Source organism: Silene latifolia, chromosome 9 (assembly GCF_048544455.1).
Source record: "Silene latifolia isolate original U9 population chromosome 9, ASM4854445v1, whole genome shotgun sequence".
In the NCBI taxonomy this organism is placed as follows: domain Eukaryota; kingdom Viridiplantae; phylum Streptophyta; class Magnoliopsida; order Caryophyllales; family Caryophyllaceae; genus Silene; species Silene latifolia.
In genome coordinates this window covers 32841479-32862776 of record NC_133534.1, presented here as the reverse complement: position 1 = coordinate 32862776, position 21298 = coordinate 32841479, and the positions used below count along the sequence as shown (strand labels likewise).

At 36.5% G+C, this 21298-nt stretch overlaps 2 protein-coding genes across 4 annotated transcripts; one reads left to right on the top strand and one right to left on the bottom strand.

Annotated features, from left to right (window-relative positions):
* Positions 1-2133: 2133 nt before the first annotated feature.
* On the bottom strand, positions 2134-13187 carry LOC141599513 (uncharacterized). Of its 3 annotated transcripts, none has more exons than XR_012523844.1 (9): positions 12775-13182; positions 12105-12172; positions 10699-10846; positions 10543-10623; positions 9554-9640; positions 8837-8922; positions 8461-8581; positions 6478-6609; positions 2134-2483 (listed from the first exon to the last, which is right to left on the bottom strand). XR_012523844.1 is itself a non-coding variant. In XM_074419542.1 (8 exons), the coding sequence occupies exons 1-8, from the start codon at positions 13024-13026 to the stop codon at positions 6532-6534; spliced, it is 921 nt and encodes a 306-aa protein (XP_074275643.1). In that variant the 5' UTR covers positions 13027-13187; the 3' UTR covers positions 6303-6531. The 3 variants fall into 3 exon arrangements, 1 of the variants encoding a protein (XP_074275643.1); XR_012523843.1 differs by lacking the exon at positions 2134-2483 and adding an exon at positions 5267-5489; XM_074419542.1 differs by lacking the exon at positions 2134-2483 and having other exon boundaries at positions 6303-6609; positions 12775-13187.
* Positions 2480-4451, top strand: LOC141599514 (tetraspanin-2-like). The gene is made up of 2 exons (XM_074419543.1): positions 2480-3026; positions 3965-4451. The coding sequence occupies exons 1-2, from the start codon at positions 2526-2528 to the stop codon at positions 4265-4267; spliced, it is 804 nt and encodes a 267-aa protein (XP_074275644.1). The 5' UTR covers positions 2480-2525; the 3' UTR covers positions 4268-4451.
* Positions 13188-21298: the final 8111 nt, after the last annotated feature.

Sequence of the window (21298 nt, the reverse complement as noted above, 5' to 3'; positions counted from 1 at the left end):
CTTTGAGAAAAGCTCAAAATTTGTTTTAAGAGTTAAAATCACCATGAAAGATTTAATTTGTAACCACATATTTCTACCTATGACTGTGAATCCGTATGAGACTTAATTATGCAATTACAATTATGAAGAAGTAGGTATCACTTACTTACAAGTTACAACAAAGTATGTCATTATAAACGTGGATATCTATCTATAGCTATAGACGAACCAAATATCCACTCATTGTAAGCAAAATGAGCTAAATGTCACCACCTTGATGCCAAATGTCACCAGTACCATTTCCATGTGTTAACTACCTGTTATAGCTTAGGAAATGGCACTAATGACATTTGACGTTAGATGGTGACATTTGGCCCGTTTTGCTTAAAGTGGGTGGATATTTGGCTCGTCTATAGCTATAGACGGATATGCGTCGTCTATAATGAGAATTTGTGTACTTACAAAATAGGTACAAAATTATGAGTATATAATTGTAACCTTAAAAGAAATAAGGTATCTGATTTGGTCAAAGTAGCTTATTTGACCAAAATTTCAGATCCCTTATATTTTTTGTAAGCGTTTGCCGAGTAGCTTATTTAACCAAATAAGTTACCAAATGCTACCTAGGGTAGCATTAGAGATTTCAGGTACCTGATTTGAGTTTATTTTCCTTGGTTACCCCCTTAAATCTATACTATTAAATAATTATTATATTTTTTTATGTCATTTCATCAAAATCGGTTATCTTTTTAGTTAGTTTGCTAAATACTTTTTTATATAATCAGCTACTTTATCAATTCCTAATTTTCAAGTACCTTATCAGTTAACTTTTCAGACTTCAGTTAACTTATCAGTTTTCAGCTAACTTTCAGATTTCAGCTACCATTTTAGTTAGTTTTACCAGACAGAGTTTAACTAATCATTGTAACCTACTATGTATATGCTAGCAGCAGATTGTTATAGGAGAAGTTAAGTATGATGTTATGATGTTGCTTAATCCCATGTTTTATTTTTAGGAAAATTCACATGATACTCTTGAATTTTGCCATTTTGTACGTGGTATTTACCTTTTTAAGTTTGTACACATGATATCCTTGAGATTTGATTTTCAAGCACAACATGTCTTCGTTATCGTTCTTAAAATTTTTAAATGGGCATAAATCATAGACCAGAAATCGGAATTGACTAAGTTTTTTTTCCACATTGATTACCTGATCCGAAAATAGTTAGCTCGATTTAGGAGAAATACTATAATTTTTATTGCTGATATTTTAATTAGGAGTTTAATAAAGGTTTCCTAAAACCATAGAACTAGTTTATTTCCTAATTAGATTATTACTAGTTTATTTATTTCCTAGTTTCAGAATAATAGAATAAGGTAATTGTATAAGTCGGGTTTTAGGAAAATATTAACTTGTGAAACAAGGCAGCACTAGGTCGTTTATTTTCTAGTATAAATAGAGGTCGTTGTATGTTATTTTCACATCAATTGAGAATTAATAAAAGTAAAAGTTGTTGCTTTGTTTGGTGTTTACAAGTTATGTAAACCATAGGATCGACGCGTTTCGTTCCATCCTCGTTATTGTTTGACGCGTTTCAGACATTAACACGATTGATAGCAATAGGTCTTGCGACTCAATCACCATTGTTCAAATTATAGGTCTAATTCGAGCAAATATCCCATTGTTTCGATTTCTAGACAGATTTTGAAGCAAATATCCTATTTTCATTATTGTTCCTTATTCTATTAAACCGCTTTCGCGCAAATTTCGTATCATTACCTTTTCGAGATCTATAAATTGTTAGAACGAAAATGGTCATTTGGAAATTTAAGATCGAATATATGGTTGATTTGAGATTTTCGTTAAAAAAAACCCTATAAAATGTCAGTCGGCAATTTTGTTTTACTCAGATCGTAGATTATGACGAGATAATCATTTTAGGAAAAAAATTGGCCCATTTTGAATACCGGTCTAGGAGTTATGAACAATTGCGTTTTTTTATAGCGACAAAAAGGGTGTGTTGTGCATGAAAATTAAACATGGAGGGTATTATATACACAAACTTAAAAAGTTGGGTACCACATGCAAAATGACAAAGTTCGAGGATACCACGTGAATTTTCTGTTTTTTTTTTTCCTCTAATACACTTATATTATATATCTCATTCTCATTCATTTATCTTTTTCTACTCAAATGTATTTACAACTACATGATCTATCCAAAATTAGATTTGGACCATTGAAAAGTAATTGACCTTCATTTCTTTTGAGAAAATGAGAGAATTCTTACTCATTTAGAATAAGAACTATTGCCTTAAGAAATCCAATTTACCTATGCCAAAGCAAAACATGAAAGTATGGGCCATGCCACTACTTTACTATCCCCTACAAATTCCACATCTTCTCCAATTCAATCACCCCATTTCTTCTCCTCATTTCTTTACTCTTTTTTTGCCCGACAACAAACACAAACACCACCACCACCTTCATCGCTTCACTTCTCCTATAACAAAAGCACACAAACAGTTAACACACCTAAAAAAACATGGGATTAAGCAACAACATAACATCAATACTAAACTTCATAGCATTCCTATGTTCAATACCCATAATAGCTTCCGGGCTTTGGTTAGCCTCTAAGCCCGACAATGAGTGTGTCCTCTTATTCCGTTGGCCCGTCGTAATCTTAGGCTTTCTTATACTAATAATTTCCTTGATGGGTTTCGTTGGTGCTTATTGGTACAAGGAGGGTATTTTAAGCCTTTACCTTTGTTGTATGGCCATCCTCATTACCTTAGGCCTCATCCTCCTCATCTTCGCCTTCGTTGTGACCCGGCCTGATGGGTCGTATTGGGTCCCCGGCCGGGGCTACAAGGAGTACCAACTTCAAGGGTACTCTACTTGGTTAAGGGAGCATGTTGCTAGTGATGATTATTGGCCGAAGATTAGGGATTGTTTGGTTGATACTAACTTTTGTGCTAAGCTTAATAATTATCAGTTTATGAGTTCCCCTCAGTATTTCTTTGCTCATATGTCTCCTCTTCAGGTAAGGAATTTCATTTTTTATTTTTTATTTTATTTTATTGTAAAGGGAGTTACGAGGCCGATTTAATGCTGACGGGTTTGAGTCTAGATCATGATTCATGAGTATCACTGCTCATGATTTTACCAACTAAGCTAGTTGACATAGGCACGTAAGGAAATTTTGTCGTGGAAGTGGCTATTGGCACTCCAAAATTGGCTTTTACCACTCCTTAATTTGTAACATTGTTTCCTGAAAACAAGGTTAGTTCGAGTGGTTCTAGTCTGTTTTGAAGTGGCAATAGTTATTTTAAATTGATTAGGGAATAGTTTTGCACTTGTATCATTGACATTTAAACTTGTTCTCCAAGGGAATAAGTTTCCTACGTAGGAAATTTATTTTAGTGAGGTCAAGTATCTTAAAATAATATTGTTAAGTAAATGTAAACTATCTTAGTTGGTAAAGTCATGAGAGGTGGTATTTATGACCTAGGTTCGTCCTGGGATTAAATTCATCAGCATTAAAATCACCCTTATGGCTTTCTTTACGCTCGAAAAAAGTACCGTTAACGAGAGCTTTTAGTAGATTTTCATGTCCACATAACTAATTAACTACATGAGTAATTTCTATTTCACTTGTAACACAACATCAACCTATTATAACAAAAAAAAGATAGGGGAATAATTTTTCTAGGAAAGTTCTCTAGGAATTTTTTTGGGGAATCCTTCACTTTGCAACTAGAGAATCAGCTTTATGATCAAAGAGTTATACCTTATTCTATAAAAATGCTCCAATACTAAAGCAATTCGATGAAAATTTTAGTCCCCTAACAACGTGATAGATGAACTATCTCAACCAAAACCTTAAAGGTGATGGTTGAGGCCCAACTATTATAAATATTCCTATTACAACGAATCCTGGCTTCGTCATTGCTCCGTACTGACATTGTGGTGTTGTTACAGTCAGGATGTTGTAAACCCCCAGCAGCATGTGGATACCAGTATGTGAGCCCAACAATGTGGATCAATCCTACAAACCCAATAATTGACCCGGATTGCGCAATATGGAGCTCTGACCCGAGCATGCTATGCTACAACTGCCACTCATGTAGGGCCGGGTTATTAGGAAACCTAAGGAATGAATGGAGAAAAGCTAACACTATACTCATTGTTGCTCTGGTTATCCTCATCTTTGTTTATGTTGTTGCATGCAGTGCCTTTCGAAACGCCCAAACTCAGGATCTTTTCGGCAAGAATAAGCGTTAAAGCTTGAGCCAGCTTGAATTAACACTCTTCTTATTAGCTTTACGATTGTTCTTCTCGTTGTACGATATACAACTGTCTTATATTAGCTTATACGCCTCGTTTATGAATTGTGATAGTATTAAATGAGGTACATTAGCTATTATAAAATCCGTTATATGCCACATGACAGATTTATTAGTGGATTGTGTTAGTTTGAAGTTGATGAACATTTTCATGTGTAGGTTTTGTTTCAAATCCCTTGTTCATGTTGTAATCTTTTTAATCAAAGTTGTCGATTTTGAGTTTTTGTACATACATACACATAAAGTTGTAAATGTAGCAAGAAAATTGGCAATGATTATATTCCATCATTATCTTCAAAAAAAAAAAAAAGAAAAATGATGGAACTTTTTAAATTTGAAACAACAATAAAACTTTGTAATTCTCGAGATGGGCAATTTTACAGTTTTCTTGGGGTCAGAATTTGAACTCGATAGGAGGGAACAAATAATGATATAAGAGAACTCGAAAACTTGGAAGATTTTAACTACAATCTTTGAAATCCTCTGTCAGCGGAGACGAGTGCCCCTGCTAGCCCCTCCCTAACTCCACCACTCGTTTCACCTGATTATCCTTTCAACTCATTATAAACTGGGGACTGGGGTGTTAAGACGTTGGAATAATTTGTGGTGAGAATGCAAAAGTATATGAGAGAATTTAATTAAAACCAACTTGGGACGTAGTGCGGGACTGCGTTCGCATAATGTTGCATTGTACGAAAGGATACTGAAGGGAAGGTTCATAAAGGAAAGAATCAGATTCCATTTGCTGAAATACGGAGTATTGTTTATGGTTTGAAGTTTTACTTTATTTGGATAACATGATAGTTGTTCAATGTCTGCTTTAACAAGCTTGTGACTGTCACAAATAAGACTTACTGTAGTGTTTTACCATCTCATTTGGGAGTCAAACCTTGAACTCCTATCGAATAGGTTCTACTTAGTTTAAAAATCTAACATGGTATCAACTAGTTATACGATTCAAACTCTTATTTGACCTGAGATCAGGTCTTATTGAGTCAAAGTACTCTTTACATATGTCCAAGATTTCCCCAAGATGCACCTTGTTAAAAAAAAATAGCCAAGTTTGAGTAATTTAGGTTATATATAGTATGACTTCACCGACATGATGCTGACGAAGTACTAAATCCCAAACTTCCATGAAATTAGTTTCTGTTTGTAATCTGTTAAAGAAAGACAGCATCAGCCAATAATAAGAGTATCACTGCTTCCTAGTTAAAAAACACTCCTTGGGAGGCAACAAATTCAACACACACTGAACAATCTAGGAACTTGTAGTGTGTCCTGGATTGTTTATTCCAAAACACTCAACATACTACGAGTAATTAACATGAGAACGATAACCAAGGGTAGGAAAACAAATTTTATATACAATGCTCATCTTAACTGGATTTCTAGCTAAAACTATTGTTACAATCCCATGATTGTTTTACAAGCACATAAATCTAATCAGGAAATGAGTCTGGATAGTTTCTGCTCAGGCCGTTTTGGGCCGCAGATCAAGGTTTTATGGGTTCCCCCTCTAATCTCTAACCTGAATAAACTCTGTCTAAACTCTAACCAGCACTTCTAAGTTCTACAAGCTTTAGGCTATAGTTCCAAATCATAGGTTGAGAATCCTCGGGTTAGAAGTTCTACTAGCTAGTGGTGTCGTTTCTGTGGTCAGTAATGGTCTCCAAAGTTTTTAACTTGACCTACCACTGAATTTCTCTGCTAACAAATGAGCACTGAATCTACGACTTTATTGCCTTGCATCCTTACCCCCTCTTCTAAAGCGGTATTCTTACACCACCAGCAATTCAACTTTGAATGCATTTTACAAGGAAATAAAATATTTCTTGTAGCATAAAGTTCATCAGATGAGTACTATAAAAACATCAGGCCGGTAAAGGAGATGCTGATATTCCTTATAATGACTTCAAAATTTTAAAGCGTCTAATTTCGGCCCCACTTTCAGATAAACCTCAAGCAAGATATAACCGGTGTAGCTCAATTTTTAATTTGATCCGAAGTATACAGAAAGTCATCATAATGAAGCTCATAATAAGCTTCCTTGGCTTTTGAAAAAATCAGTGTGATGTTTAGTGTTAACTTGTTATACTGTCAGTGTGCATATAAATAAGCCATTTTGAGAAGTTTACAGCTACATACATGGTGGCAAGCAAAGAAGAGGTGGATCGGAATTATCTGTGGCCCTTGGTCTGCTTATGCTGTCGATAGCTTTCTGGAGTACACAATGTACATCGGATCTGATCTGCCAGGGTTGGGAGATATATCGACAGCCTGCAAAAGTGGAACCATTTATTAGGCAACCGGACAAACTATCTCAGGAGATAAAAGAAAAAGAAAAAAGAAACAAGTCCCCAATGAGACTTTAAACTGAAAATCAGAGGTTCTATTAAAGAGTATAATTCGTGGAATTGTTTCCTCTAGAAACTTCCTATGACAAACTCCATATATAAGTTCATGCTGAAAAAATGTACCCCTACCAAAAAAAATACATACATGTTATGAAACTCTTATTTATATAATCATGTACTCTTTCTGTCTCAGTCATTTGTTTGCCTTTTATATTCATTGTGAGAATGTGAGGGGTATTTTAATCAAAGGTAAACAAATGACTAAGACGGAGAGAGTATTTCTTTCAAACATCATCTACCACTGCACTCATTAGAAAAGTCCAGTAAGGAAAACAGCGCAGTCTATATCTAAGGAGCCAAAAATCTAACTACAATTTCACCAAATTAGTCAGGCCAACAGGAAAAAAATTAGGGTTAATTTATGAGAATAATCCAAACTATTGCTCATCTTCTCATAATAATCTGAACAACATTTTAACTCCCAATAAACCGACCTTTAACTATCGTCTTCTCAAATTAGACTAGATGACCTGTTACCTATTAATCAGGTTATTACTTTTGCTTTTCAAATTCATGAAAATAAACAAATTAATAGTCATTAATATTATTATTTTTATTAACCCCAAGTCAGTAAGTACCACCCCACCCTCTTCCAAGTCCCAGCTGCCCCCATTCTGACCACCACCCTACTCCAATCCTCCCACCCGACCCCATGCTAACCACCACCCACAACTGATGGCCCCATCCAAACCACAACGACACCAGCAACCGAAGACAACCAGACAAGCCTAGACTTACCCAGATAAGTGACAACAACCCAACAAGACCTAGATCTAGCCGCCTATGGTGGTGGTTGAAGGAAACTGTTATGTGGTCGATATGGACTATGGAGTGTGTTACTTGAGCTGTCATCTTCATATGCTTCTTCTGCTACTTTTGTATTTCAGAACAAAGGTAAGACAAAGATTAAAATTACAATTCAATGAACAAGTACCGAATGACATCCTCAACAATAAAACAATCATCCTCCTCATTTTCCCTCCTCCAATCAACAGCCTCAACCTCATCCGAGGTCCGCAGCAGCAACTCAGTCCGACTATCATCCACCGTCTGACCCGAGGTTCGCCGTCACAACGGACCCGACATTCACACAACATGTCGATTCATAATAAACTGGGTGACACTATCAATTAGGAGTGGAAGGCAACGATACTCGTCATGGAGGAGAAGAGGGAGGCGGTGGACCCGACATTTACACAGCATGTGCGGAGAGCTCATGAAAATTAGAGTTTATGGAGGAAGGAATGTGAACCAGTAAGGGAGGCGGTGGCCGTTTTGTATAGTGGATGGCTGGGTTGGTGATGGTTGGATGGGTTGATAGTTGTTAATGGAAACTAGTTATTAGTTTAAATTAAAAAAAAAAATGGGGAAAATGAGATCCACCGGCTTGTGTACCGGGTATTATAGGTCAAATTTGACCAAAGTCTACAATGAGAAGATAGTGATAACAGTATGGTTTATTCTAAGTTAAAATAAAGTTCGGATTATTTCGAGAAGATGGTCAATAGTTTGGATTATTCTTATCAAATAACCCAAAAAATTATGGCAAAAAAAAAGGGTTTGGGAAATGAAATTAGAAGTAAAGAGCAAAATACAGCACAATATATGAAGAAAGAAAAAGGCGATATGAGTGCCTTCATGTACAAGATTAATATGGAGTATTTAGTCACTAGATGAGTTACACAAATACCATCAAGAATAAAAATTTAGTTACCTGTGGAGGTTCAAAGCCTCCAGCATAGTGGAAATAAGATCCAACAATCAGAACATGATCAGCATCACCCGTTGATGTCCATATCGAGATTGCTTTTGTAAAGAAGCAGCGGTTAGAGAAGCTGCACAAATATGAATGAGACAACAGATAAACAAGGACAAAATGTTAAACATGTCTGAAAGCTTCTCCAAACTAGAGTAGAAGTCTTGGCATAAATGGGAGAAGTATTTCTGCAATTAACTTTATTTATCAGACTTCCGAAGAGGAAATGAAGCTGTATTAAATGAATAACCAAGAGAGGGTGAGATGGAGGGGGAATTTGGTAAGCAAGATCTCTAGAAGAGACTACAGCTCGTAATGGATTTACGATAATCACCTCATTATAGCCATACCACCAGGCTTAAGAATTCGGCACATTTCCTTGAACACCTCAAGCGGCTTGGTTAGATAGTCGACACTTACCTGCACACTATCACTGAATAAGCGATAAAGACCGTATATATGAGTATATGACACTATCTAAAACATGCTACAAATGTACATTGCACAGCTGCGCCTTGTTTCCATTGTTAGTAAATCATTACCATTGTAGAATTCCTTAAAGCATTCTCATCAAGTATTTATAGAAAAAGGATTTAGAAAAAAAATATAGATACCCAAAGCATATTGAATGCAACAACAACATTACCCCAGTGCCTCAATGGCTCCCGCAAATTGCGGGGTAAGGGGGGGTCGGATGTACGCAGCCTTACCCTTGCGTTAGCAACACAAAGAGGCTGTTTCCGAATGACCCAAGATGAAAATTGCGTCGAGAACTGCATCGAAGGACCACTACTTCACAAGAAAAAGAAGCGCAGCCACTTTAGTGAGTCATTTTGCTTTATTCCATCACAATTCAGAACCAAAGTGTAATACCCAAAGCATATTGAATATCTAATGCAAATTCTCTAAGCAGCTTCATGAGATATGAACGTATGATGCTATGAAAAAGAGAAAAAATCTTTACGTACAAACAAATACACAGTTTGACAGTTTTGCATGCATTACACAGAAAATAACAGGATAAATCAAATATTGTGAAAGATGATCCTACCACATTAGTTATAACATCAAAGGAATTATCCTCGAATGGCAGCTTAGGGTTTACATTCAAGTCTTGGACAACATACTCTGTAAGAACCTGCAAAAGAGAAGTTGCAAACACTTACAAAGCTTTACACAAATATACATTTGGTCAACCATTAGGGTCCATCACACCCCAATTGAGCACAACAATTGCGATTTCTTTTGAGCTCAACTTTGTAGTTTCTAACTTTTCAATATATTACATGTGTTAATATGCTTTGGTCTGCTTGTGAAGTCATTTTGCTCTTGAAGAATGCTATTCTCAGGTGCATGACGCTTATTAATTGTTCAAAACGGAAGTCAAGATAGGGCATGTTCACATGGCAACTGATGGAGCAGTGGATAGGCTTCCCAACAGAAGATCCTCAAGGGACAAGATACAAATACATTCAACCTTCTTCAATAAAGCAACAATGTATCCTCCAAGAAGTTGTACTTGGTGTTACCCATCCTCGCATCAATATGCATCATTAATGCTGAATTGTAGACTGGTTTTTTTTGTCTAAGGGTCTAGCTCCTCTCAAGTATTTTTTTTTTCTAACCTACCATGATCTCTTCCTTAGTTTCAATTTTTAATGGCGCCAAGCCGCCAAACGCCACTATACTTCAATACTGGATTGTGATGGGATAAAGCAAAAAAAAAAAAAAAACACTTAACTTACTTTTCTTTTAATTAAGATGTAGCAGTCGTTATATGTAATCCTCGAAACACTTTTCATTACAGATCATCCAAAAACAAACTCTTCGTTTTATAAATTTTGTCAACATGAAGGTACAGCTGCGTATATATCCCCTCTTAAGTCTTACTCCGCCGTTTACTAGGGTGATGATATTGCCAAGATCAGTTCCATGTAGTTTCCATACAAATATGTAGGAAAATTATCAAAAAATAAAAAATAAAAAATCGGCAACATCAGTTAGCTGCAGAGAAATAGAACACACAAAAATGGTTCTTACTGGATTTCGCTTGAGCTCTTCCTCATTCATGCCCATTCCCACCACCCTTTCTTGTTTGTAGCCTTTTGGAAAGTGACTAACCTAGAGAATGATGTAAATGAATAAGAGTCCACAATTTCAACATTACTTAAAATCACCGATGTGTGAAAGACTCACCCAACTGCTACACATATCCAGCATACTAACTCCTGGAGTGTTACTGGGAGGAAAGACCTCTGAGTAGAATTTTGTAAGTGCAGCAATGGCATAATCGTCAATGTGAGTTACAAACCGCGGTGAATCATAGAACACTGTATCAGCTGATCTGAAAAAATAATTCCCATTAACCAATGAGAGTGGAAAATTTGGCAATGAGAATTAGAGAGAACCGGAGGTTTTGAACTTGGGACTTGAATTATTGAAAAACTCAAGACATACTTTTATGACATTCATTTTTTTATTTTGTTTCATTATTTTACCTCTTTATGACATAGATTCATGTTAGCTGACCAAAAATCATTTTGGATTAAGGAATTTGTGGTTGTATCACTGTATGACAGAATGGCACCACCACTGTAGCAAAATTGGCAGTTTTACTAGGTGCAAACATCAAAACAGAAAAGGATTGTGATAACAGAATCTTACACTAAATTACTATTCCCTCCATTTTCACTTAGTCCCATTTGCCATTCTCGTGAGGGAAAATTTGAAAAGTGGGGCTAAAGGGAACAAATTTAGAGAGTATATGCGATGAGGAGTTGCAAAAGGAAGGGCGAAGTGAATCACTAGCAACTAAGCAGCCCCATAATGGCCATAAGCATAGAACTTGATTACAAAACAAGCAGTCATCCTTTAAATGACTGTAAATACCCGAAGCATCAGAATAGATCATGGCAGGATAATACGTTCATCATGATACAAGAGCAGTATTATTTTAAATTATTGGACCAAAAGGATACACAAGGACAGCTATTGATGCTGTTGATGCTGAAGGGTTCCGAACATGGGTCATGAGAACCACCATTTCAAAGACTACCAGTTACTGATAAACATGGCAGTGGAGCTAATATTACACATTAATTGTAACTGAAATACAACTAGAGCTGGACTTCAGCACGGTTCATCCCGGCCCGCCATCTAGGGCTCAACATTTCCCAGCCCGCTGGCCCACTGTCATAGTGTCATGGCCCGCTCAGCAATCCGGGCCGGTCCCGGGTTCTCTTTTCCCCAACCCACACTAGCCCAGCCCGCCTAATTTTCAACCCATTCTACCCAACTGGGCCGGTTCAGGGCCACCACTCCCCAGCCCGACCCGACCCTGACCCGCACACCCACAGCCCGCACTGTGGGCTCGGGCTCCCCATCCACCAACACAGCCCAGGGTTCAGCCCGGCCCGTGATGAACCGGCCCGAAGTCCAGCTCTAAATACAACCACCAGTTGAAGTTCAGTTATCAATGGATCAATTGGTGGAAGGTGGTAGAATAAAGACTAGATAAAACCCTACTCGTCAAAGCAAACAAACTACACAAAATCAACACACAATCATTCAACTGGGGTAGAGTAAGCTATTTAGAACCTTACTCGTCAAAGCGCTGAAAATCTTCGTCCTTGAATGGAAATTGCTCGGGCCATTGGTAATCCTTCAACACCTTTTAAGCAAACAAAACGACACAAAATCAACACATAGTTGTTCAAATGGACCTTGCTATACATGAGTAGTTCATTAAACATCTACATTATCAACAACTACCATCGCCATTTCGGCTAGGAACGAACAACTACATTCTTTACTATTACTAAAAACATGAGGCCTATATTTCTGATTCTAACCTCTTCAAAACCAAAGCCTCATTACATCTTGTTAACTCAGTCAAGTACCGTAAACAGCCCCAAAAGTGCATTTCTGGCACCCGACCAACAATAACAATCAACAATGTCAATTAGCATAATGATCATAGAGAGATATTAATGCAATCCCCTCACATTAATCAATTCAGCCCCGACAATAAAATGTTTTTGGGTAGCACATTAGTTCCTTTAATATGAGACGGCCTCACGTATAAGCCCGACCCAGCATTCCTCATTTAATTACTAGTCCTCTAGTGTAAAACCGTCTTACATTTACGAAAATGCACATAATTGAACATCAGAAGTCAGAACAATAATTAGCATAAACAACAGAAACCCATGAACCAAAAATACATTAAAAACAAAACCCAGAATCACGATTTTAAAAACAAAAAAAATAGACCTGATCAATGGCACTCTTGGGCCTAGCAGAAGCCAGGAAAGAATTTCCAGATTTGGCACCAAACAAATTCATGAATTGCAACCAAGAACAAGTGATTCCAAACCCCAAAACTTGACGCCGATTAATTCTGGTGGTAATATGATTACGGAAGCGAGGGATTGAATGTGCAAGAAATGAATTTGATACAGAAGATAGTGAAGTAACACCAGGATAAGTGGCTAATGAAATTGGGTTAATTAGCCGGTTAGCCATGTTGAATATTGACTATGCTAAGCGTGAATTTCATGTTATCTTCAATTTGGGTAATGTTTCCACCAAAGGTCATCCTCTCATCCATCACTTGAAATAGCGACGTGGCTTTTGCCATCTCCACACTTCCTAGTTCCTACCATCAATTGATGACTATGAACTATGGAGCACAAGTGCCGTTGGGGGTGTTAACGAGTCTAGCCGACCCCGAGCTTGGCCTTGCTCGGTTTGTGCTCAAGAACCAAAACTCGAGCTCGAGCTGATCTCATAAATTTATCATATATATTTTTCTATGACATATCATAAAATTATGATAAAATAAATTATGAGACAAATTTAATATCCCGCTGTTAATATTTTACTTAGGCTCTGTTTGGTAAGCGGATTAATATTGGCAGAAACAGATTGTGAAAGCAGATTATAATTAGCAGATTTTGTTGACAAGTTTGACTAGTATATTCGATTTGCAGATTTTGTCAAAGGTGTTTAGTAAGTAACAGATTTAAATTAGCAGATTATCTTAATCTTTTGTAAAATGACAAATAAGTACATGAATGAACTATGGAATAAAGGTCAGGTTATATTTTCCTAAGGGTATGTACCAAAAAAAAATATTTTCCTAAGGGTAAAAATGTAAATTTATTTTTTTCCCAATCTACTCTTAGAATATGCGGGAGCAAAGATATTGTAAAATAAAGAGATTCCCAATCTACTATCCCAATATGCTGTTTACCAAACACCCCAAATAGCATATTGACCGGTCAAATATGCTAAAAGTCCCAAATATGCTAATTTTTTGTCAATCCGCTGTTTACCAAACACCCCCTAAATCGATTGGTTAACTAATTGTTCATGTATAGTTTCCTTTGTTGTTATTACATTCGTTGTTACTACTGTTACTTTCACTACTCCAGCCGTAATTATTGTTACGTAATTATTTTTACTTTCACTATCAGCTCATTAATATTGATGATTTCACTACTCCCGTTGTTACTTCTATTACTTTCACTACTCCCGCTCGCTGCTAATATTGTTACTTTGACAATTCCAATGAGTAATTACTATCATATTACTATATCCAATATTACTACAATTATTTTCACTAATAACAGAATTTCTTTTACTATTTAGACATGCAATTTTAAGAGACTTATATATTTGTATAAATATATTATATATATGCATTAAATCAAATCGAAATAATTATGAAATATTTTGGAAATCTAGCTTGATTTATTTACCTTTTAATAGTTTTCAAAATATAACATACTTATATTATATTTGTGTATGTTAAATAATTAACATCTTTATACTATTTTAGGGTTTTTGATAACTGCTACCACGTATAATTCAGATTTTACCAACTATTATCAAAGTAAAAAATTCTTTAAAATCCGCTACCAATGTTGTTGGTTTGGTTTAAAACTAACTACCAAATGACCACGAACCTCCTATTTGCGCATGAGAAGACAATAATACCTCTATTTTACACTCCCCTCACTCATATCATCCATTTACCCAAACACATCTTTCTTTAACCTAATATTTTAACTTCTCTCATCATTAACCTAACCTAAATTACTACCCAATTAAATTGGGGATTATGAAAATCATCTCAATCTTTTAAACTTCTTCCCCAAATTGAATCCCAGATTAGAGTTTACATATAATCTAAATCCCTAATTGTTTTTAATTTCATTGTTTGTTGGATTCACCATTGCCCCCATTCACATTGCTACAAACCAAGAAAATGAAAATGAAGAACCCTAATTTGAAAAATTACAATTTGGTAGGATTGTCGCAACCTAATCAAAGATAAATACCCTAAACACAAATGAATGTAGTAATAGGGGTCGACCACAAGGAGACGGGAATTGTTATATAAGTTGTTATGGGGTGAATTCTATCTAGGTCGGTTATCGAAGGATTATATGATTGGGTTTGTAAACAATAACAATAAAGGAAGAGTCTAGAGAGGTCGGGTCACACATGCAAATTATGTGAATGCTCAAATTAAATATAGGAGTTGATAATGAAGTGTTAAGAACGATTGAACACCTAAGAGGGGGAGGGGGTGAATTAGGTGTACCTTTTAAAAATTTTCTCGTTTAGTTGGTTAAAAATAAACACAAGTAAAAACTGTTAATTACTAACTTGAGAAACTTAATGGATAGTAAGTTCACAAGAGGTACAACAGGTCTATGCAACAGTATGATAGACTGTTGCACAACACTGGCAACGAGATAGGTAGATAAAAATGCAAAAGATAAACAAATGTAAAAGTAAATAAACAAACAAGACGATGTTTAAAAAATTGGTTCAGCTCCTACTCCGGAACCTACGTCCAACCGTTATTTTATTGCTTGTTTAGAAATTTACTCAAACTTAACTAAACCCCTTACAATGAAAATAACTCGCCAACCTACTCCGGTTGCAATTGCTTGAAGCTACTCCGCTTTAAGACTTTCTCTTGCTCAAAGCTACTCCGCTTCAAGACTTAAAGTTCTATCTCAACGGTTTACAGAGTCAGAATCTCAGTTGTTCACTTAAGAACATGGAGATTACAATTAAGATCTAAACACGAGAATCATTGAACATATTCTTTATGCAACAATGAAGCGAACTGATACTTGGAAAATTTAGAGCTTTGAAAAATAAGTGAAGACTTTTGAAAACAGAAAACGGTTTTGCAAATATTTGAAGAACAAAGCTTAAAATGCTGAAATGATTTTACAAATGTTTTACAATGAGTGTTCTGAAAAGTCTTGGCAATAAATGATAAATGAGATGGCTATTTATAGAAGAGAGAAGTGTGTAAGAGAAGGAACTTTAACACTTCTACACTCTAATGTCCATGGGTTTGTAAGTTGTTTATCATTTAAAAATAAAGAGAAACAATCAGGTTGCAAGGCTCAAGGCAGCTACATTTTTCCAAAGCAAAGAGTGTTTCCCATAAAATTTATGGGAACTCACAATTTCGCCTAAAATGGAAAAAGCAAAAAACCCATTTTTATCATGAAAATCCACTTGCATTAATAGGATTGACATCTTTAATTTAGCTTGGAAGAATACCCTTTTTGTTCTCAATTGTTCTTCAGATTTAGAAAATGGTATCTTTTAGAAAACAATAAAGCCTTTTGAAAGATTTTAAACACTTGTAATTTTTCCGAAAATTCTCCATACGTTAGTACCAGAAACCCTGGTGCAACAGTCATGGGAACTGTTGCATGGTTTTGCAGTCACTTATGCTTAAAGAAAATATTTTTAACTACCTCGTTTACAACATTCATTCTAGGCAATGGACATTCTTGACTTGTCTTTCATCTTGATCATCTTTGAGGCTTCTTTGAACAATCATTTGATGCTTCAATTTGCTAAACAATTTAACTTAAGAGGCAAACAATTAAATGACAATGAAACTTGGCATCATCAACAAATGTGTTCTAACAAATTCCCCCTTTGATGATGACAAGTTTTAAATATGTGTTAAGTTCCCCTAAGCCCATGGTGAGTCGGTCTTTGAACCATATTCAATAAGACATCAAATAAACATGACATGATCAAGGTGAATGAGGGTCAACATGCTTATCCTAAGTAGAACATTTAATCATTAGCTAAGACATTTTCAGGGTGTACGTTAGCCTAAGAGTCATTAAATGAACATAAACACATAATTAACATACTTCCTCCTCTTGACATCATCAAAAGAAGGACGAAAACATGTTCAAGTATTACAAGAAAAACCGGCAGCAAATTGTTCAAGAAAAACTTAAAAACAGTTCACGGATTGTATGAGATATTAAGACAAGGAGCAAAAAGGGTTAGAAAGGCAATTTGGGCAAAGGATGGTTCGTTCATCATCATCGGGAATATTTCTTCCAAGGATTTGGACACGCTCTATGAGATATTCATTGATGGTTTTGAGCTCAGCAACCTACTTCTTAAGGGTCTCATTATTGACAGCAAGCCTAGTCACAATGGTAAAAAGCTTGTCTAACTTCGCATTTACCGGACCCATTGCAACAGTTGATCCAACTGTTGCACCAGACTTAAGCTTCTCGGCCGCTTTGGGATTTGATCCTCATTTTCTTTTGGCAATGGGTTTGGGTTTTGTGTTTGGTTTGAGATGAGATTCAATAAGTGGTTCATCACCATCACCAAAAAATTTAGTGATTTTTCTTTTGCATTTGGATTTGGGGGTTTTCGGTAAAGAGAGGATTAAGACCATTATCAAGTACATTGTCATAATTGTGTGGTTCATCAATTTGTTCATCATTTAGGATGAACTGATCTTCATGCATGACCTCCTTTTCTAATTTTTCGACTGGAGTATCCATATTTTCAGCACATCATCATTTTATTTATTTACTCACTCACTCCATCTTTCTCCTTTCCTTTTTCTTTTTCGACAACAACTTCCAACAATACTTTCAGCTTCTTTTTCTTTCTCAACATCATCAACATTCTCCTTTTCTTTTCCTTTTTCGACAACAACCACTTCTTCAAAAACATATTCAACGATCACTTTCTCTTGTTGATTTCACTTGCCAATTCATTAAGTGTAAGCTTATCTTTCTCAGAATCAATATCGATATTAGAGTCCAACATTATTGAAATTGGGGGACTCCTCTTTAATCCACCATGACCTCGCCCTTTGCATGTCATGGTTTTCTTTCATGCAACAGTGGCCTTGACTGTTGCAAGCTTGGTAGGGGACGGTTGGGTTTTGTCGGATTTTTCGATATATGCAGCGGATTGGGTAGCCATTTTTAATTTGACAATGTATTCTAGGTTGAAGGAGTTAATAGGAGGGTCGATTGGTTTAGTGAGGGTGTGGGTAATGAGCGGTAGTTGAGTGTAAGAGTAAAGAATTGATGCTCAAAAAGTGGGCTAGATGGAGGGATTATCTTGATTTGAAATAAGGTAAAGTTGAGAGGCTCAATGAAATAATTCACATGCAAGTGCAAGATTTTAATTGAAATTCTCGGTCCATTTTGCATGTTGGAGATTTTAACATTTTAAACTTTAGACATGTACATCCCTTTTTCTAGTCAATCATATAGGAAAAATAAATTCATTAGAGTCACATATCACCCAACAAACCAATTTCCAACCGAAGTTTTACGAATTGTTCCAACGGTCTTATAAAAATGTCCGCAATTTGATTTTCCGTTTTACAAAAGTTAAGACTAATTGTTCCTTTTTCAACTTGATCATGTAAGAAATGATGTCTAATCTCAATATGTTTAGTACATGAATGTTGCATTCGGTTCTTTGAAATTTTAATTGCACCAGTATTATCTTAAAATATCGGAGTTGTTTCGAAGATCATACCATAGTCGTGCAATTATTGACGAACCCAAATGATTTGTGTGCAACAGAGCGTTGCACTATTGTATTCACTTTCAGCCATGGATAATGATACCGTGTTTTGCTTCTTGGATGCCCAAGTGGTTAAACAAGGGCCCATGAATGTAGCAATTCCGGATGTGCTTTTTCTGTCCACCGTGTTGCCCGCATAATCCGCATCAGAGAATCCTGCAAGATCAAGTTCGTAATGAGATGGATACCAAAGATGCAAGTCTTGTGTTCCAATCAAATACTTAAAAATCTGTTTGACGGTTTTAAAGTATGATTCCTTAGGATTTGATTGGAAACAAGCACACAAACATACGCTAAATTGAATATCGGGTCGACTAGCGGTTAAATAATGCAATGAACCAATCATACCTCGATACACCGTTTCACTAACACTCTTACCATTTTGGTCTTGATCAAGTTTAATACCATTGGTGTAGCAACGGATTTGGCATTAGTCAACCCATACTTACTTAGCATTTCCTTCAAATACTTTTGTTGATGGATCATGGTGCCTTGTTCACTTTGTTTGATTTGGAGACCAAGGAAAAATCCTAGTTCCCCCATCATACTCATTTCAAAATCAGATTTCATTAGATCCGAAAAGCATTTGTAAAGAACTTCACTTGTTGCACTAAAAATAATGTCATCGACATACACTTGCAGAAGCAACAGTTCATCGCACTGTGACTTGATAAATAATGTTTTATCAATCGAACCACAAATAAATCCATTTTCCAATAAAAACTTTGAAAGCCTATCATACGAAGCTCCAGGAGCCTGTTTTAAACCATAAAGTGCTTTATCAAGTTTATATACGTGGTTAGGAAAAACATATCTATGAAGCCCGATGGTTGTTCAATAAAAACTTCTTCATTTAGATAACCATTTAGAAAAGCGGTTTTTACACTCATTTGAAAAGTTTAATACCATGATGTGGTGCAAAAGCTATGAGCATTCGTATGACCTCAAGCCTAACTACCTGTAATACTACGGTTTTATGAGTCTATGGGTACTCTATCGAGTGGGCCTTACTCTGTCGAGTAAGGGTGTTTTGGTTTTTAAACAGTTTCTGTCTGTAGGGTACTCGATCGAGTAGCCTTGGTACTCGATCGAGTAGGGGGCACTCGATCGAGTGGCTCGGTTTACGGGTAATGTTTTGTCGGATTTTGTTAATAATGCGAATATATATATATAACTTTCCGTCATCATCATTAAACACCTTTATTAAACCTAATCACTTCAAAAGAGATTTCAAACTACGTTCTTCACATCTTTCGCATTATTGACAAATTCCGGAGCTTGAGAGGTCGGAATTCATCATCCTTTACATTCTTGTGATCCTTGCGTCGAGGATAAGATCTACATACCGATTTTATAGTGTTTTATTAAGTTTGTTTAAACCCTAATTTGGAGGATTGGGGGTTTTTGTTATTTTTACGATTGTTAGTAATTATGTGATCATATGTTAGGAGGAGGATTCGTAGATGGGGCTTTTTAATAACAGCTGTTGAGATCGTCTGATTGTATTGCATTCCAAGTAGGGTTTCCCTACTCAGTATTAGTCATATGATGTGTTGGTTGTGCTTTGTGATTGTTGAGTTTTATCGTACGAGTATTGTGACAGTTGTTGGGTTTGATTGCTGATTAGTAGTTGTGATTGATTGTATCTGTCTGTGTTCTTCGGGGTGCGTCCCTGGCTGAGTGGAGTCACTTGCGGGAGTGGCTTCACGCCTATGATTCGCCTTCTGTGGAACCCGCCACATAAGAGATGTGCACATTAATGGATTTGGGTTTATCGCTCGACGGAGATGAGCGGGGCTTAGGTGGGAACGGCTGCGGTCCCCCACTGGCAGCGAGGAGTAACCTGTTGCGATGGGTGCTCTGGCAGGGCTACACACTTTAGTGTGTAGTCAGTATTGTGGTGTTGGTGATGGAGTTCGGGGTATATCTGTGACGATTGAGCTGTGTTGTGTGTTGTTTTGTTGAGTTATATAAATTGTGTGATTAGTACTGACCCCGTTTAATTGTTTTAAAAACTGTGGTCATCCATTCGGGGATGGTGAGCAGTTGTTGAGTAGGTATGAGTCGAGATACATGGGATAGCTGGGATGTGTCGCCACCAGATGATAGAGTCTTTCGCTGTAGTTTTGATAGTTTTTAGACAGTTGTTTTGAGATCATGTAAACCGTATTTTGGCAGTTGGTTTTGGATTGTATTTACTCACTTAAACTTTATACTATCTAAATGCTGTTTCTTTATTGTCTTTTTATTATCATTGCCTCGGGAAACCGAGATGGTGACAGCTTTATACCTGAGTGGTCCTGGTAAGGCACTTGGAGTATGGGGGTGTCACACTACCGGTGCAAAGGTTTCATCATAATCGATTCCCTTTTGTTGGTTATAACCTTGCACCACTAGTCTAGCTTTATTCCTTACGATTTCTCCATTATCATCAAGCTTATTGCGAAAGACCCATCTAGTACCAATTACAGTACAATTAGATAGTCTAGAGACAAGATGTCATACCTCATTCCTCTTGAATTGATCTAGCTCCTCTTGCATGGTCGTCACCCAACATGAGTCATTAAGAGCAATGATGATGTGGCTAGATTCGATTTGTGAGAGGTAGTCATTGTAGGCACAAAAGTTTTGGAGGGATGACCTGGTTTTTACTCCTGATTCAAGGTCACTAGTCAGATTTGTGAGAGAATGGGAGCTTCGGTGTTTTCATTTTCTTGGAACAATGGTGTTAGAGGCTTCATTTGTTTCGTTTGGTTCTGATGCAACAGTTGCAGTGACTGTTGCATGAGGGTGATTTTGTGAGGGTGTTTGTGGATCAGTTTCTGTTTGAGTAATGAATGGTTCACTACCATCCTCATTCCCCCTGGATGAGTTAGCTTTATTTTGAGATGAG

Excerpts from the sequence above, each read along its gene's own strand:
- LOC141599513 (XM_074419542.1), bottom strand. The coding sequence starts at position 13,026 with ATGGCTAACCGGCTAATTAACCCAATTTCATTAGCCACTTATCCTGGT. Across the intron at positions 12,173-12,774 it reads CCAAGAGTGCCATTGATCAG|GTGTTGAAGGATTACCAATG; the intron begins GTCTATTTTTTT and ends TTTGCTTAAAAG. Across the intron at positions 6,610-8,460 it reads GAGGCTTTGAACCTCCACAG|GCTGTCGATATATCTCCCAA; the intron begins GTAACTAAATTT and ends CCACTTTTGCAG.
- LOC141599514 (XM_074419543.1), top strand. The coding sequence starts at position 2,526 with ATGGGATTAAGCAACAACATAACATCAATACTAAACTTCATAGCATTC. Across the intron at positions 3,027-3,964 it reads CTCATATGTCTCCTCTTCAG|TCAGGATGTTGTAAACCCCC; the intron begins GTAAGGAATTTC and ends GTGTTGTTACAG.